The sequence below is a fragment of the Takifugu rubripes genome, chromosome 20, assembly GCF_901000725.2.
Source record: "Takifugu rubripes chromosome 20, fTakRub1.2, whole genome shotgun sequence".
NCBI classification, from domain to species: domain Eukaryota; kingdom Metazoa; phylum Chordata; class Actinopteri; order Tetraodontiformes; family Tetraodontidae; genus Takifugu; species Takifugu rubripes.
This window is the reverse complement of record NC_042304.1, coordinates 7,078,988-7,094,120: the sequence shown is the minus strand read 5'-3', so window position 1 is coordinate 7,094,120 and position 15,133 is coordinate 7,078,988. Positions and strand designations below refer to the sequence as shown.

The 15,133-nt window shown below is 46.7% G+C and overlaps 2 protein-coding genes across 2 annotated transcripts; both read left to right on the top strand.

The window, feature by feature from the left end:
• On the top strand, nucleotides 1–7,530 carry pias4a (protein inhibitor of activated STAT, 4a). The gene is made up of 11 exons (XM_003973997.3): nucleotides 1–49; nucleotides 1,310–1,691; nucleotides 1,783–1,867; nucleotides 1,953–1,994; nucleotides 2,328–2,418; nucleotides 2,795–2,923; nucleotides 3,336–3,441; nucleotides 3,522–3,595; nucleotides 3,705–3,865; nucleotides 4,313–4,464; nucleotides 4,585–7,530. Exons 1-11 carry the CDS (start codon nucleotides 23–25, stop codon nucleotides 4,872–4,874), a joined length of 1,539 nt encoding a protein of 512 aa, XP_003974046.1. The 5' UTR covers nucleotides 1–22; the 3' UTR covers nucleotides 4,875–7,530.
• Nucleotides 7,531–8,162: 632 nt separating this feature from the next.
• On the top strand, nucleotides 8,163–15,102 carry map2k2a (mitogen-activated protein kinase kinase 2a). The gene is made up of 11 exons (XM_003973998.3): nucleotides 8,163–9,041; nucleotides 9,206–9,416; nucleotides 9,968–10,114; nucleotides 10,228–10,305; nucleotides 10,593–10,644; nucleotides 11,785–11,909; nucleotides 12,412–12,625; nucleotides 12,707–12,771; nucleotides 12,890–12,951; nucleotides 13,239–13,284; nucleotides 13,429–15,102. The coding sequence occupies exons 1-11, from the start codon at nucleotides 8,953–8,955 to the stop codon at nucleotides 13,537–13,539; spliced, it is 1,200 nt and encodes a 399-aa protein (XP_003974047.1). The 5' UTR covers nucleotides 8,163–8,952; the 3' UTR covers nucleotides 13,540–15,102.
• The last annotated feature ends 31 nt before the right edge of the window (nucleotides 15,103–15,133 follow it).

Sequence of the window (15,133 nt, the reverse complement as noted above, 5' to 3'; positions counted from 1 at the left end):
CTCGCGGTATTGCTGCACGAAGATGGCGGCCGAGCTGGTGGAAGCGATGGCAAGTAGATCCCGACGAGCCCTGATTAGGCTGGAGATGGGCGCGGGAGTGGGATTTGAAACGGGGGGCTTTGTATAAGAGCGGCTCGTGTGTCTGCGGGCTTCCAAACGATACCTTTTATATTTGTACGACAAATTAAATAGCCTGCACAGCTAACACTACTAGCCACTTGTGTCTGTTAAGTAAGCAAGTGCGTTGGTTGAGCTAGCATCACGCTGGCTTTGGAGGCTGAAAATGAATATTGTGATCAAAAATGAACTCGGAGGTTTGACTGTAATGCGATTTTCCCTGCGCCCATAAGTGATGTTATTAGGTTTACATTGATGTCTTCCTATAGTAAGCCTTTAGTTACGAGTGCTGTGCACCTGTCAAAGCTTCCAGTTGCCATGATTTAATGCCGATAGCCCAGGCTTTACAGAAGCTAACCCGCCGGCTAGCATAGTCTGGAAATGCTCAAACGAGGCTGAAAAATAAGCTTTATTGTTTACATCCTGTGGTCATAAGATGACCATTTAGAAAATGTTACCAAGATTGCAAATGATTTAAACATCGATGCTAAACTCGGTGCCAGTCAAAGCTTAATGCAACTGTGTTTTTGTAAACATCAGTCAATAATTCACAGTTGGGTGTTGCTCTTGAAACATATGTCTTATATAATTTATCCTTTAAGCACGACACAAACACAAATGGGATTGTTATTGTGACACTGTGCATCTACGTATTGTTTGTTTTCCCCAAGTTAAAGGACTTATATTTGTTCTCTAAACATTCTGCAAAGCAAAGCTGCATTCCGGGCGTCTTTGAAACCAGTTTCCTAAAGGCATTTAACAAGAGTTTTATTTTGAGTTTGTGCATGGCAACAAATTAATTTGAACCGACCCATCACAAGTGTCCAGAGTAAAGAGCTACTTGATTAAAGCTGAGGCCATTTCTGTTCCAAAATAAGATCTGAATGTATTGAATTTCTTGATGAACTTTGGTTGGTGTGTTCAGGGGTATGAAAATCAACTTATTAGAGAATCTTTTTTCTAGACGAGGCCTGTTTCGGAATTTAGATCTGTTCACATGAGAATTGCATGTTGTGTTAAAATGATGTTCTGTGGTCCATTTAAAACAATTTCTGTAACTGATTATGTTGTCACATACACAGGTATTTTAAAGTAAGAGACATAAAAGCAAGTTTAGACAGGCAAGGCCTGACATTTTTGTTTATTACCCCTCGGCATCATCGTAATTATCATTCTTTCTTGTTCCTTTCAGAACATGGTCAAAAGTTTCCGGGTCTCAGACCTACAGACGCTGCTGGCCTCAATGGGTCGCAGCAAAAGTGGGCTGAAGCAAGACCTGGTGGGGCGTGCGTTGAGGCTCGTGCAGACCGAATACAGCCCAGAGCTTCTGAAGAATGTCAGACAGCTCTACGAGTCGCGTTTCCCCAAAACGTCTGGGTGGCTCGCCGCGCGACGTCCAGAAGGGATTTCGGTCGCTTACTCGTCCCTCAGCTCATCCCCCAATACCACATCTCAGGGCGCAGACTACCTCAACGGCATTTCCAAACCAATCCCCACACCAGCACCAGAGGTCAAACTGGTGCCGCTACCCTTCTACCAAACTTTGGAGACGCTGCTGTCACCAACAGAGCTAAGTGAGTGGCTGGAGTTTCTGTATCTTTATCATGAATCATGTTTTTGTTTGATGCTGTTGTGACCTGAACTAAACACTGTTTTTATTTTTAGTTGCCCACAACAATGAGAAACTGCAGGACAGTCAATGCATATTTGAGTTAACACCAAATCAGGCAGACCAAATCAGGAATGCAAGGTAAGAAATAGACTCGCTCTAATCTGTACTTTCAATTAAAAAGAATATAACCAAGTTTACATATTTTTTTCTATTATTTACTCAGTGAGCTCCGTGCTGGCATCAGATCAATTCAAGTTGCTCTCAGGTAAATTTCGCCTACTTCTGAATGAGCCTCAATGATACTTTCCATTTGAAAACTTCTTTGTCTCTACGCTTGAAAATAATTCAGCCTCATTTTGTAGTTTCCCAACGCTAGCTTAACTAGCTGAATCGTACTGAATCACTGTCAAATCTAACACACACTGAATAAATTTGAGCTTTCAGTAGAAGCGTCTTTGCCATCTTCAGCAGCGCGTGATCAGAAATCGCTACTTTGGCCAAACTTTAATGGTCACATTTGTAATTTGGTTCCTGAAAGTTGCAAAGTGAACAATTTCGGGTGAGTGTTTTTATGCTAACGTGTCTCTTGTCTTTGCAGAATCTGTTACACAGACTCCATTGGTGTTCAGGAGGACCAGTATCCTCCCAACATTGCTGTCAAAGTCAACCAGTCCTACTGTCACGTGCCGGTAAGAGACTAGTCTTCCCAAAATGAACAGTCTTTTGACCTCGGATGGATCCTCTCATCAAGGGATCCTATTGTGAACTTCATTGCTTAAGTGACTATTGAATCCTTGTAAACAAAAGGATCTTTTTATCGAGGAAATGTAGTTGGCAAGAGTAAACACCAAGAGAATATCGGGGATTTCTACAGTAAATTAGTTAAGATACTTGATACACATTTGACTGCTAAAATTAAAGTTATCATTCTAAATGTCATCCAAACTTATTTCTTGTGAGGATTATCAACAATTAGTCTTTGCAGCAGTATTTTAATCCCTTGATCAGATACACTTTTAAACTACCTCCATTATTCTCTGAAAATATGTGTTTTTGTGCTTATAGGGCTACTACCCATCAAATAAGCCTGGCGTTGAACCGCGGCGCCCCTGTCGTCCTATAAATATCACTCCCTGGTTGCATCTCTCCAATGCCACCAACAGAGTCACCGTCACCTGGGGAAACTTTGGCAAGGTCAGCGTCTGAAGCCGTTTGACAGTTGGGGCCCTCAAGGCTGCCTGTTTAAAAAGGAGACTCGAGAAGATGCCTTTAAAACGATGTGTGGCTTTGGGGAATGGTACCACTCCCACATATTATCTGCACTTTTGGTCCCGTGCGTCTGTTTTTCTTTCACTCTTTCTGAAGTTAAACTGAAAACGCTTTAACGAACGAGAGAAAGATCTTCCATTGAAAGACAAAACTAAGAGCGCTAACACAATAAAAGACCCTCCGTGCTGTAACAGTAGCTGTAGCTGCACGTGCGAGTTTACTCAGCATTTGATGCAAATGGCAGGAAGTGAAGAGCCTGGCGGAAACGGTCAATGCTCGATTCTGTTTCTGATCTGGTGTTGATGAGTCTGCTGACGCCCTCTGAATGTGATTGCAGCGGTACTCGGTGGCCGTCTATTTAGTGAGGGTCTTCACGGCAGCGGACCTCTTCAGCCAACTCAAACTCTGCTCTGTGGAGAGCGCAGAACGCTGTCGTGAGCGCAGTAAGTGTCAGCCACGCTCCTAACAGCAGCATCGCAGACGTCACATGATCATGATCGTTGTGTGTGTGTGTTGCCTGTAGTCCAAGACAAACTACGATTTGATCCAGAGAGCGAAATTGCGACAACGGGCCTCCGAGTCTCCCTCATCTGTCCCGTGAGTACTCCCTCGTATATCCTGCTTGCAGAGGGGGGGAAAAAAGGAACATCTGTGTTGTCCTGCTTGTTTAAAGTTCACTTCCTGTGTCTCCCACTCTGTCTTCCAGCTGGTGAAGATGCGGCTCGGTGTACCGTGTCGAGTTCTGACCTGCGCCCACCTTCAGTGTTTCGACGCAGTCTTTTTCCTGCAGATGAACGAGAAGAAGCCTACATGGACCTGCCCCGTCTGTGACAAGCCCGCTCCCTTTGAGCTGCTCACCATCGATGGGTAAGGAGCTGTAGCGCCCGCTCTGACCTCTTCAAGCTGCAGGTTTGTCAAGGTTGGGGCGTCCTGTCGAACCGTAAATCAACACAGAATGCTCTGCACTCCTGGAGAGGGTGTTTGTCTCTGGTTTGTAGTTTCACTTCTGCTGCCAAGTTGCTCCAAACCAACATTCAGTGCGTGTTTGTTTACGCATTGAGATCATCCGATTTATTAAAATTGTACATTAGAGAAACTCAGAACTGAACACATTAAATACAGTTTTCAGTTGAGTTAAATGAGCCTAATCCCCCTTTTTTCCACCAAATTACTAATGTTGTATTGGTGTCCTGCTGTATATTTGATGATGGATGAAATTAAACTGCAGAGGTCTGGACCTACCATTTAATTTCATATTTATGTTGTGTAATGAAATCTCGCCGCGCTTTCTCTGACCAGCAGTTTATATTTCAGGCTCCTCTCTGAGATATTAAAAGAGACGAGTGAAGATATCGAGGAGATCGAGTACTTGACTGACGGTTCCTGGCGACCCATCAGGGATGACAAGGAAAAGGAAAGGGAACGAGAGCGCAGCAACACGCCCGAGTATCCTGTTGTTGATATATGTAAGTCGGCAGTTGAACGTCTCGCCCTTGTGGGGGTTTTTGTTTCCTTTCCTACACACTTCGTTGCTTCCGCGGTTCTTCGTCTCCCGATCAGGTTTTAAATGAGCTTTACCTCTGCAGGCATTCCTGAAGCAAACGGTCATTCACCAGCTCACAGCAGCACTGGCCTCACAGGTAAATCTGGAAGCGGCACTTCTGTGAACGCGACAGGAGTCACCGGAGGAGGAGGAGGAGGCGCTGCTGTGGCCCCAGCAGGAGGCGCAGTGGTAGATCTGACTCTTGACTCCTCCTCAGAAGAGGAAGGGGGCGGGGCGGGAGGAGACAGCGAGGACACAGAGGACAGCGAGGACAGTCCAGCCCCGAAGAGAGGCCGATACAACTACGACAAGGACCTGGTCACTGCCTACTGACCCCACGGCTCTGTCCCCTCAAAGACTGACACACACACAGAGAGGCAGGGGGCTGACGTTACGAGGACAGGAACACAGTAAACCCACTAGATGCAACAACCCTCCCCGACGTTCAGATGTCAGAGCCTTCGAGCAGCTCTGGTTGCTATCCAGACAAAGCAAACACACTCAGTCATGCACTGTTACCGAATCTTCAATCTAGACTGATTAGGATTCCTCTTTGTACTGTAACACCACTGGAAGCAACGCTAACTCGCTTTTCTTTCTGGCCAGCCGTCACCACGTAGTGAATATCTGTACCATCCTGCCTCTGTTATCAATGGATCAAGCACCTCCAACACCACTACCACCTCCTCCCCCACCCCCTCTTTGCCCCGTCTACCACCTGAGACTCTTTGTATTTGACTTTTACCCACAAGCATTCAGTGATTGCGTCTAATTTTTGTTTTTTTTTTCCCCCCACAACTGTGATGATCAGGCGAGGTTAAATGGAGGATTTAGGATCTAAGTCAGAAATGGTGGTGGTGGGGAGGGTTTAGCTTAACTTAATCGGTGAAGGACAAGGCGGTGTGATAGTTATTGGAACCTTGCCCACGGTGTCGTTTGTTTTTTCTGGAAATTTTTATGTTTTTATTTAAACTTGAGGTTTATTAACATCAAGCGGATAAAATAAAAAGTACTCGGCGGGAGAACAGCATAAATACATTAAATTGAAAGCCTGACTTTATTTTTTCCAGGATTATTTCTCCGTATAGACCGAACACTATACTGGCCTCAGTGTAAGATGCTCTTCATCTAAATTTGCCCTGTAGTTTAAGAGAACCTACCTCAGTCATACAACGCTTAGACTGACCAGAGAGCTGAGAAAGACGCAAAGATCAGAAGAATTTGAGTCTTTCTTAAGCCATTTTTACACTGGATGATTTGTTTTACTTTGTTTTTTAGGGTTTTTTTTTTTTTTTTTTTTTTTTAATTTTCCATCACAGATCTGTTCCTGTATCATTCTGTAAAATGTGTATCAAGATGCGGTTGCGAGATTTCGGTGCCTTTCGGGTGGTTTTTTTTGAGGTTTTCCCAGTTGACTGGCAGAAAAAAGGCGTTTGGCCTTTATGAGAATTTCCTCCAGTAGAGGAAGAAGCAGATGCTGTGGGTGAGGACGGCAACTGTCACATTTTATCCTCCATATTTAACCCCCTTCACCTTCTCATTTCAGCTTTTTGTGACCAATCGCACGCGTGGCCGTGGTTCTGTGCAGACGGGTTCCTGGCGGTTGCAGAAAACAGGACACTTCTGTTTGGGTGTGATTAGTAGTGCCGCTCTGTCCACTGATACTTGTTTTCTGTTACTCCAAACGGACCCAGACGGGGTCAGAGCGTCGCTCATGGCGCCTCGCTGGGGCGAGTTAACGCAGCGACGGGTAATGAAGTGTCGGTAAGCGTGACCCCACCAACCTTCAAGTCGATGATTACATCGCAACAGCTCCGCCGAGCAACGATCCGCCTTGGCCGCTTCTCGGTGGTAATGTCACCTCCTCTTGCTGGAACTGGATTAGTCCTTAATTGCCTGCATTCTGACAGTGTACGAATAATGTTCCCCTGCTCGCGTCGGGCTGTTGTCTGTAGCCGAGGTTTCGCCTCGGATCAAGGCTGCGTTCCCAGCGCGTTTATCGCCGCAGAGTAGTGATTATTAAAAGTCCCCAACAATTATGAGATCTCCCCAATCACCTGATGAGGGTTGGGGTGGAGGCCAGCAGCGATGGGCCTCCAGTGTGTCGTCAGGGCGGTGGAAACGCTCCCCTTGTGTCTTTTGATTCAGTTAGAGGTGTGTGGCTTCTTCGGCTGGAATGCACAAACGACTTTGACCTTCTCCCAGTCGAGTCTGATCTGGTCTTCCATGTTCCTCCTCCTCCTTTTCTTCCTCCTCCTCCTCCTCCTCACGGACTGGCTGTAACAAAAGTAGATGAAACCAGTGATGGGATTCGGATTTGGAATCTAATAACTCCAGCAAGCGTTTAGTGCTCATGAGCAGAACAAGACCTCTCGGACCTGTCGAGAACTTTGCAATTAGTTTTGGGGTGGAACGGCAGATATACATATTCAAAGTATAACCATCCATTTGTTTGGTATAGAGAGTAATTATTTGATCGGGTCTCCTCGTCCCCTCCCCTCCCCCTGCCCGTGGTTAAAGATGGGCTGTGCAGGTTGCTTCTGTGGAACTGAGCCAGTTGGGTTTGCAGGTGGATTCCTGGAGAGCTGAGGTTCTATTGTGGACTTTCTTCTTCTAATTTCCCACGAGGTAGCATGGGCAGAGGCTTGCAATTTCATGATGTAAATGTTTTTGTTGTGTTTTTTTATATGTTCATATTAAAAGACAATAAAATTTAAATAATATTTTATTAAGCCTTGAATCGCCTCCAGTTGTTCCTATAGGCAAACGGACACTTGGAAGCTGCGGAGGGCAGCAGCGCCTAAGGTGGATGCCACAGAGGACTGGGAGGACTGGTCAAGGTGGAAATTTGTAATGTCCTGAACCAAATTCTCAGAACTGAGGACACATTTGATGCCTGTTGAGGATTTAAAAAACTGTAATACTTAACTAAACGTATTCTAACAGCTGTTATTGACGTGTGAATTTAATTAAAATCAGTTCTTAAAAACATGTCTGCCGTTGTTTGGTTCTTCAACAAACGCATCAGCTCTAATTTCAGCAATGTCTGCGGGTTTTCCAGAAGGTAAATAACAGTCCCGATACAGGGTTAATGTGTGTCATTGGGACGCGGAATTCTACTGGTTATGCAGTCCACTTTCATCTGTCATGTATTTCCCAGCTGGCATAAAAAGTGACAAATTTGGAAGGCTGGATTATGTGATCGCCCTTTGGTTTTCTTCACGTGTCATTTTAATGAGACTTGAGTTATTTGAATCCAAGGCGTTGAAAGGAACTGACCTTTATAGCGGTGAAAACCACAAAGTGTTGTGAAGTTTTTTATCACATACAACTTAATGGCACTTCTTTCATGTATCCATTATGAGAAAAAGTGCAAATGGATAAAGATAACTTCATATAAGTGGCAAAGTGACGTTTCAGCTCCTGAAACATGATTGCATAATACGATCTAGAGTGCTTTTACAGCTGTTTCTGTATGTACAACCCTTTTAAAAACACAGTGTTATATGCAATAATCACTCCCTGGAGCTATAAAGTATTGTCACAGGAATTTACTGCAGTAAATCCCACCGCTAGATGGCAGCAGCGCGTTTTTCAGCTCGTACGCGAACATTAATTAAGCACAAAAGAAAGCGGCGAGGGTAAATAAGAGGAGGCAAAATAGGGATTTCTAAGCACTCGAAATAAATAAATGGGGTGTTTTGTTGTTGTAAGCTCCATACGACGGACATCTTCCGTGGCATTTGTGAATTCCGCCCCAGTCTCGCGTTATTTATGAGGGGGATGTATCTGCCTGTGGGTGTCATCCAGGTCTGATACTGCAGCTGCCGTTTCCTGTACCGAAGCACCACCAAGAGCCAGGAGTCCTTTTCGCTTCAGGGCTCCACACCCCGAAGGGAGGATTTTTTTGAGGCGGTCGTCTTGCGGAGGGTAGCCCGTCGAGCTGGTCTTCCGGTGTACCCGCCGGTAAAACCGCGACGGCCCGAAGTCTTTCGGAGGCGAAGAGCGGCACGTTAGTCCGGAGAGACGCGGGGCACGATTTTTACAGGAGCTGGTGCTAGCTAGCAGCGGCGGCTAGTAGCAGCAGGTAGATCACCAAGGGGAGGCGTAAAATAGCAGTAGAACTAAGATGTATAGACTCAAAAAACTATAGCTGCACCCCAAAAACGGTGTGAAAAGTTAAAGGAGACGAGTGATCTATATTTATTCAGTCAACTTAATGATAAGCCAAAGCTGCTCAAAGTATATCAACTTTGCTAACGTTAGCTAGCCAAGTTACTAGCCAGCGAGAAGTGGTCCTGTTGCTTTTTCAGACAGAGTTTCGACCACCTGAAAGGGTTTAATTGACACTATCCCAGCTGACTGGAGATCAGCGCGTTCCCGGAGACGGTAGCATAGAGTCATTACTGAAATGGCTCCTAAAAAGAAACCCGTTCCTCTCAACATAGCGCCCATCGGGGAAGGACAGGCCATCTCCAACACCATCGATGTTGCATCTGAGTGAGTAGCACTGCAAGGATTTTTAAAACGAGCTCGAATGCAGACATGTCTGTGTGTGCTTTATAAGCAGCCAAGTTCTCAAGCGATGCCTTTACATGGAAAAGTCCCCGTGGTTCTGTTGGTGTTGTCATTTATCTGCATTGAAAGCAGCTCCTGTCCTGCAGAGCCAACCTTGAAGCTCTACAGAAGAAACTCGGGGAGTTGGACCTGGACGAACAACAGCGCAAACGCCTGGAAGCCTTCCTCACCCAGAAAGCTCAGGTTGGGGAGCTGAAGGATGAAGATTTCGAACCAATATGCGAGTTGGGTGCTGGAAATGGAGGAGTGGTCAACAAGGTCCGCCACAAGCCCTCAGGCTTGGTCATGGCTCGCAAGGTGTGGATGGAGGTTTTCCATTTTGTTTTATACACGGAAATGCTTTGATTTGGGACTTTGAGACGAGGGATTGACAGTCGGCGCCATGGAAATGCACTTGGATAATAATATACCACGCGTTGAATAATCAGAAAACCGATGATGGGGGAGACGGACTTGGCTGAGGGTGTAGAATTGTCATATTTCCTGCCATTTAACCCAATATGTCTTTGCCTGTCGCTCATGCGTGCAGTGTTGTCTCGATTTCCTGATTTCACACCACACGTGCTTGTGGGGGTACGCTTGACTGAACGTGTGCCAGTAACACTATTTTCAGTTTGCATAGGTGTGCATAGAGACATGCTTGGTGTGTGTCAGGGGTTGGAAGGGAACTCTAAAATGGAGAGCATTAGGATAGCTTGGATAACACCCAGGCTACAGAGAAAGTATTTAAGCCATGCAGGCCACACCTCTAAATTGTTGCATGTTGAGATGATTGCGAAGAAGCGAACTATGCAACTCTGTTGGATTTGTCAGGACAGGGTTTTACTCTGACTTCTCTCCTCCCTCAGTTGATCCACCTCGAAATCAAGCCTGCAATTAGAAACCAGATTATCAGAGAGCTGCAGGTGCTGCATGAATGCAACTCTCCCTACATCGTGGGCTTCTACGGAGCCTTTTACAGCGATGGCGAGATCAGCATCTGCATGGAGCACATGGTGAGAAACAAAGGCTGTCGGCATGACGACTGTCGACTTGATGGGTTGTTATTTTGATTTGGTCTTTCTGAAACGGCGTCTTAGAGTTTTCCTGGTGTGACATGTCTCTGCAGGATGGCGGATCCTTGGACCAGGTTCTGAAAGAAGCTGGGAAGATGCCAGAAGAAATCCTTGGAAAAGTTAGCATAGCTGTACGTGGTTGAGTAATTCCTTTTACAATTTCCATCTGGATTCAGACGTATCACATCCGCAGCGGTTGGCGTTGCATTAGAATCGCACGCTTGATCACTAATGCTGTTAATTATGAATGTCTGTCTGTCGTAACGTTGCTTAACTTGCTCGTGCGCATGAATCACTGCTCTCTTCTGCCCCTCTGAAACGATTGCGTAATGTTCTGCGTAGAATTGTTTCTAGTATAAGAAAAGCTCCTTTTTGTGTCTATCCTAATATTTCCCATCTTTCATATGTCCATCTATAGGTTTTGAGGGGATTAGCCTACCTTCGAGACAAGCACCAGATAATGCACAGAGGTAAGGCCCTGGTCCGGCTCGTACCAAGGGTACAATTTAGAGAATGACTCGTTAGAAGCCCAAATAGCTGAGGACGGTTTTGTTTTTATAAAAAGTGTCAAATTTAGCCTGTTAAGTAAATGTTGGAATGATATTTGTAATAATCGGCGCCAACGCTGCAGCGTCCATGCAGGGAACCTTCGCAGCGCTGCGTTTTGGGGCGGTTGTTTGTCGGCTCGGGTGGTAATTGTCGTCTCTTGGGCTTGATTACACAGCATCGTTTCTCTCAACTCCTCCTCTTGTGTGCTTGTTGCTCTGCCATCTTAAAAAGAGGTCTAAAAAGATTTAAAAAAACATCCTGCAGAGCGAGGCTGGTTGGAGCCTTGGACGCCACGCTGTAAACAACAGAATGGCGCTGCAGTGAGAGTCCTTTAGCGCTAGCGTGGCCACTGTATCAGCAGCCCTCTCTGTATTTGGTCAACAGCTACAAGTCTTCAAGCTCACTGCTGGACGCCCAGATGTGTCACACACCGGACACAACCCCCGCGTGCTTGTCACATTGTTCCGCATTCACACAGAAGGTTGGATGTAGAAGTTCTGCGAGCACTCCGGTGCATCACCGCGGTGCCGCTGTAGCCGGGCTGTGTGGAAGCAGAAGCAGCCACTCGTGTTCTGGCTGTTATGAGATGGCAACACGAACCTTTTCTCCAGCCATCCTCCTTCTTGCTTTACCGCACAGAGTGGTGCACGTAATGGCTCCAAGGGGGTTGGTTGCCTCTCCAATCTACTATCTGACCACAACCTTGCTCGGAGACCATAGAAAGAGGCTCAGGGTTTGGGCTTGGCTGGTATTTTCTATATTTACATATATTAACTGCGTCTTTAGCCTTCCTTTATATCTGGAGGCAGTTTCCAGGGTTGCAGGTGCTATTTCATTTAAAGATGCGCGATATTTTCCTGCTGTACGTGTGAGGGCTTTTATACAAGCATGTTCCTTCGTGCCCGTTGAAGGATTTTCACACATGCCAACATGTGTATTAACGCTCAGGTGTTTGGTGGCGCTCCGCTCTCACTCCGATGTCTGGATGGACACGGACTGCGTGGTTCTCTGGAAAAGGCCGTTTGAATTTGTCTATTTTTGCATATGTCCTGTGCCGTTAGACGTCAAACCCTCCAACATCCTGGTGAACTCTCGCGGGGAGATCAAGCTGTGTGACTTCGGCGTGAGCGGACAGCTCATAGACTCCATGGCCAACTCCTTTGTTGGAACACGCTCCTACATGTCGGTGAGTCAGGTTTGCGCGCCGCCTGTGCGCCCACCTCTTCCTCTGGCCCCATCCCCACTTTCCTTTCCTCCTCATTGCTCGTGTTTGTCGGCCCCACCCTCCACCTTCCCTTCCTCAGGCCCTGCCAAGGGGCCGGGGCTTGGCAAACGCCAGAGCAACGCGCTCTCATACTTTTCCCCCACTGTTAAACACCTGGTGGGCACGTTGTCAAAGACGGTTTCTTTCCATTCCTTTCCCAGAAAGCACCAGTGCTTCAGAAGAATTTAACCCTTCTGTCAGAACCTTTAGCAAATCTTCCTTATCAGTCCAAACCGGTGCAGCCAAACCCTCCCATCCTCTGAACTTTGGCTCTCACCACTCCTCAGCTCTCCTTGCCATATTGCCCCCCACCTTCTCTCCCTCTGCCATTATCCCCCTCATCCACTTCCTGTGCCTTTCCCTTCCCTCCCTGGCATCTTGGCTCTACCTGCCTCTCTGACACGGACTGTCTGTTGCGCAACAGCCGGAGAGACTGCAGGGCACTCACTACTCTGTTCAGTCTGACGTGTGGAGCATGGGGCTGTCCCTCGTGGAGCTGGCCATCGGCCGATACCCCATCCCCCCACCGGACGCCAAAGAGCTGGAAAGCATCTTCGGCAGGGCGGTTATGGATGGGGCGGAGGGGGAGACTCACACCAACGTGCAGAGGCCCAGGCCACCGGGCAGACCCGTGAGCGGTGAGGCTTCACATCACGGCGCGTGTTCACCGTAAAAGGTTTGATAATTGTCTCAGTTTGTTTTGTGGTGCTCCTCTGCAGGCCACGGGATGGACAGCAGACCGGCCATGGCCATCTTCGAGCTCCTGGACTACATTGTGAATGAGGTGAGAGAGCGAGAACTAGTTCCTTACAACAGAAGAGCTCCGTCTCGTAACATTGGGATCGAAGATGTTGGTTTAGGATCATATGACATCACTGTATTTTTTTTTTATTCCTCCCCAGCCTCCTCCTAAACTTCCACTCGGGGTCTTCTCCAACGACTTCCAGGAGTTTGTGTCAAAATGGTGAGTAGCATCTTTCGTCCGAGCCCTCCACGGCAGAGCCAGGCGATGAAACCGCCGGCGTGCTCCACCGCTGAACTGTGCTGATGTCACTGATGTTCCGGGACGCTGCGGGAACACGTCTAGATCTGAAGTTTGGAGGGAAAATGCCGTCATCAGCGTTTAACTCTGTCTTTCTCTGTGTGTGTGTGTGTGTGTGTGTGTGTGTGTGTGTGTGTGTGTGTGTGTGTGTGTGTGTGTGTGTGTGTGTGTGTGTGTGTGTGTGTGTGTGTGTGTGTGCGCGCGCGCAGTCTGATCAAGAACCCGTCTGAAAGAGCAGTCCTGAAGTTTTTGATGGTGAGTATTTGGAAGGCTTTGACATGTTTGATCGCCACATCTTTATTGCTCCGATGATTGTAACCAGTGAGCTGATGTGAAACATCTGTCCGCGGCCAGAAGGAACCGAGCGCAGCTGACGGCCCCGCTCTGCTTTTCTTTCAGAACCACACGTTCATCAAACGATCAGAGGTGGAAGAAGTGGATTTTGCCGGCTGGCTGTGCAAAACGATGGGCCTGAAGCAGCCCAGCACCCCCACCCGCAGCACTGAGTGATGCCCCCCCCCCACTGCCCAGTCGTACACAGCACTTAACACTTCCACGAGCCACCGCAAACATTGGCACTTTGTCATCTTGGTTTTGAGTTTGAAACAGAATAAACATTTTGGCCTCCCCCCTCATTCATTTGCTCACCAGCAGCAGGGCCCTTTTAGTCATTATACTGTAAGACCACAGCTTCAACGTGCCGGTGTTGATTCGCTTACGTTTCCACGATGCTAGCAAGGATACGATAGCACTGAACGGCTGCCAGCGTGTCGGCTAAATTCCCGTTGATTGACAAGCTTCTTTTGTATTGTTGAATATACTGTACTAATCTTTTATATGGTGACAGTTAATGATGTGTGGTAGTGTTTTCAATAAATGACCTGCTGTATAGTTTTCCAAACAGAGGAATCCACACCTGCAAATTCTAAATTGCTTTTAACAAAGCCAAACGGAGTTATTTCGTTTGGTTTTTGTTGGGGTTTTTTTTCTTTCCTCGTTCGTTTTAATCCCTTTGTCAGTGTCACCTTTAAGAAAGGTTTAGCTGCAGAGAACTTGCACTTACCTCCAGAATAGATAATATATCAATGTTGTGAATCCAGGACAATGGGCATATACTGTATGTGGAGCTTTTCACTTTGGTAATATTACACGCTAATGTTGTGGAGCCACAAACCAAGGAGGGTACTCATGGCTACTGAAGTTATCCAACGCCTGAACCGTTCTGTGCGTGCAGCAGCACGGCAATCCGCTCGAAATGTTCCGTTTTCTTTCACTCCAGCCGCGTCCTCATCGTCTCCTCGACGTGCACCTCGTGTGTCGCCGCACGATTCCGGTGCAGATCCCCGGTACCCGTCCCCGTTGTCTTTGATGTCTGAGAAAACCGTGATCAAACTGTTATTCGTTGGGTCATTATAGCATGGTTTATTATCTTTCTATTACTGTGTGTTTTTACTTCCTGAGACCATCGCGGGGATGATTAGCTGATGGTTTCATCAAGGCCCAAATCTGAATCAATGGCGTCTACTTATTTTTAACCCCGTCTTTATCGTCGGCCTGTGTTCTCCCTGAAGTGTATCGAGTTTTCCCTCTAATGTTGCGCGCGTGTGTGTGTGTGTGTGTGTGGGGAGCACTTGGAGCTTTTTCTTTGGACACAAGCTTAGAGGTGTGAAATACATGTGAAAACATTCTCCCTTTGGAGTTTCACCCAGTCACTCGTGGTAAAAATACGATGAAGTGCAAAGGGGTTTTGACTGACCTCTTTAGCCCAGGTCGGTGGTGGTGACGTCGTGGCGTTATCTTGCCAGCCTGCTGTCTTGCTGGAGCTCTTGTATTCTCTGCTTATGGCTGCCATGTCTTACCCCCCCCCCCTCAGAGCGAAATGAGTGCATTGTCACTTGTATGTGTACAAAGCTATATACAAAATTACAGGAGTACTATTTTGCAGTCTTAATATACTTTTTTTCTTTTTGATTTATGTGAAAGACAAGGGAGAAGTCATTTTATTATAATATAAAAAATAGCTGGAAATTGTTATAATGTATAAGATTAAAATAAAACTTATTTGTGAATGTATTTGGACTTGCTCGTTTTGGGTCTTGCTGCT

What these genes read in the sequence shown, in the direction of transcription:
- pias4a (XM_003973997.3), top strand. Translation starts at nt 23, where the DNA reads ATGGCGGCCGAGCTGGTGGAAGCGATG. An exon ending in GACCAAATCAGGAATGCAAG is followed by an intron (nt 1,868 to 1,952) that starts GTAAGAAATAGA and finishes TTATTTACTCAG; the next exon opens with TGAGCTCCGTGCTGGCATCA. An exon ending in GTATCCTGTTGTTGATATAT is followed by an intron (nt 4,465 to 4,584) that starts GTAAGTCGGCAG and finishes TTACCTCTGCAG; the next exon opens with GCATTCCTGAAGCAAACGGT.
- map2k2a (XM_003973998.3), top strand. Translation starts at nt 8,953, where the DNA reads ATGGCTCCTAAAAAGAAACCCGTTCCTCTCAACATAGCGCCCATCGGG. An exon ending in GCTTGGTCATGGCTCGCAAG is followed by an intron (nt 9,417 to 9,967) that starts GTGTGGATGGAG and finishes CTCCTCCCTCAG; the next exon opens with TTGATCCACCTCGAAATCAA. An exon ending in GAACACGCTCCTACATGTCG is followed by an intron (nt 11,910 to 12,411) that starts GTGAGTCAGGTT and finishes GTTGCGCAACAG; the next exon opens with CCGGAGAGACTGCAGGGCAC.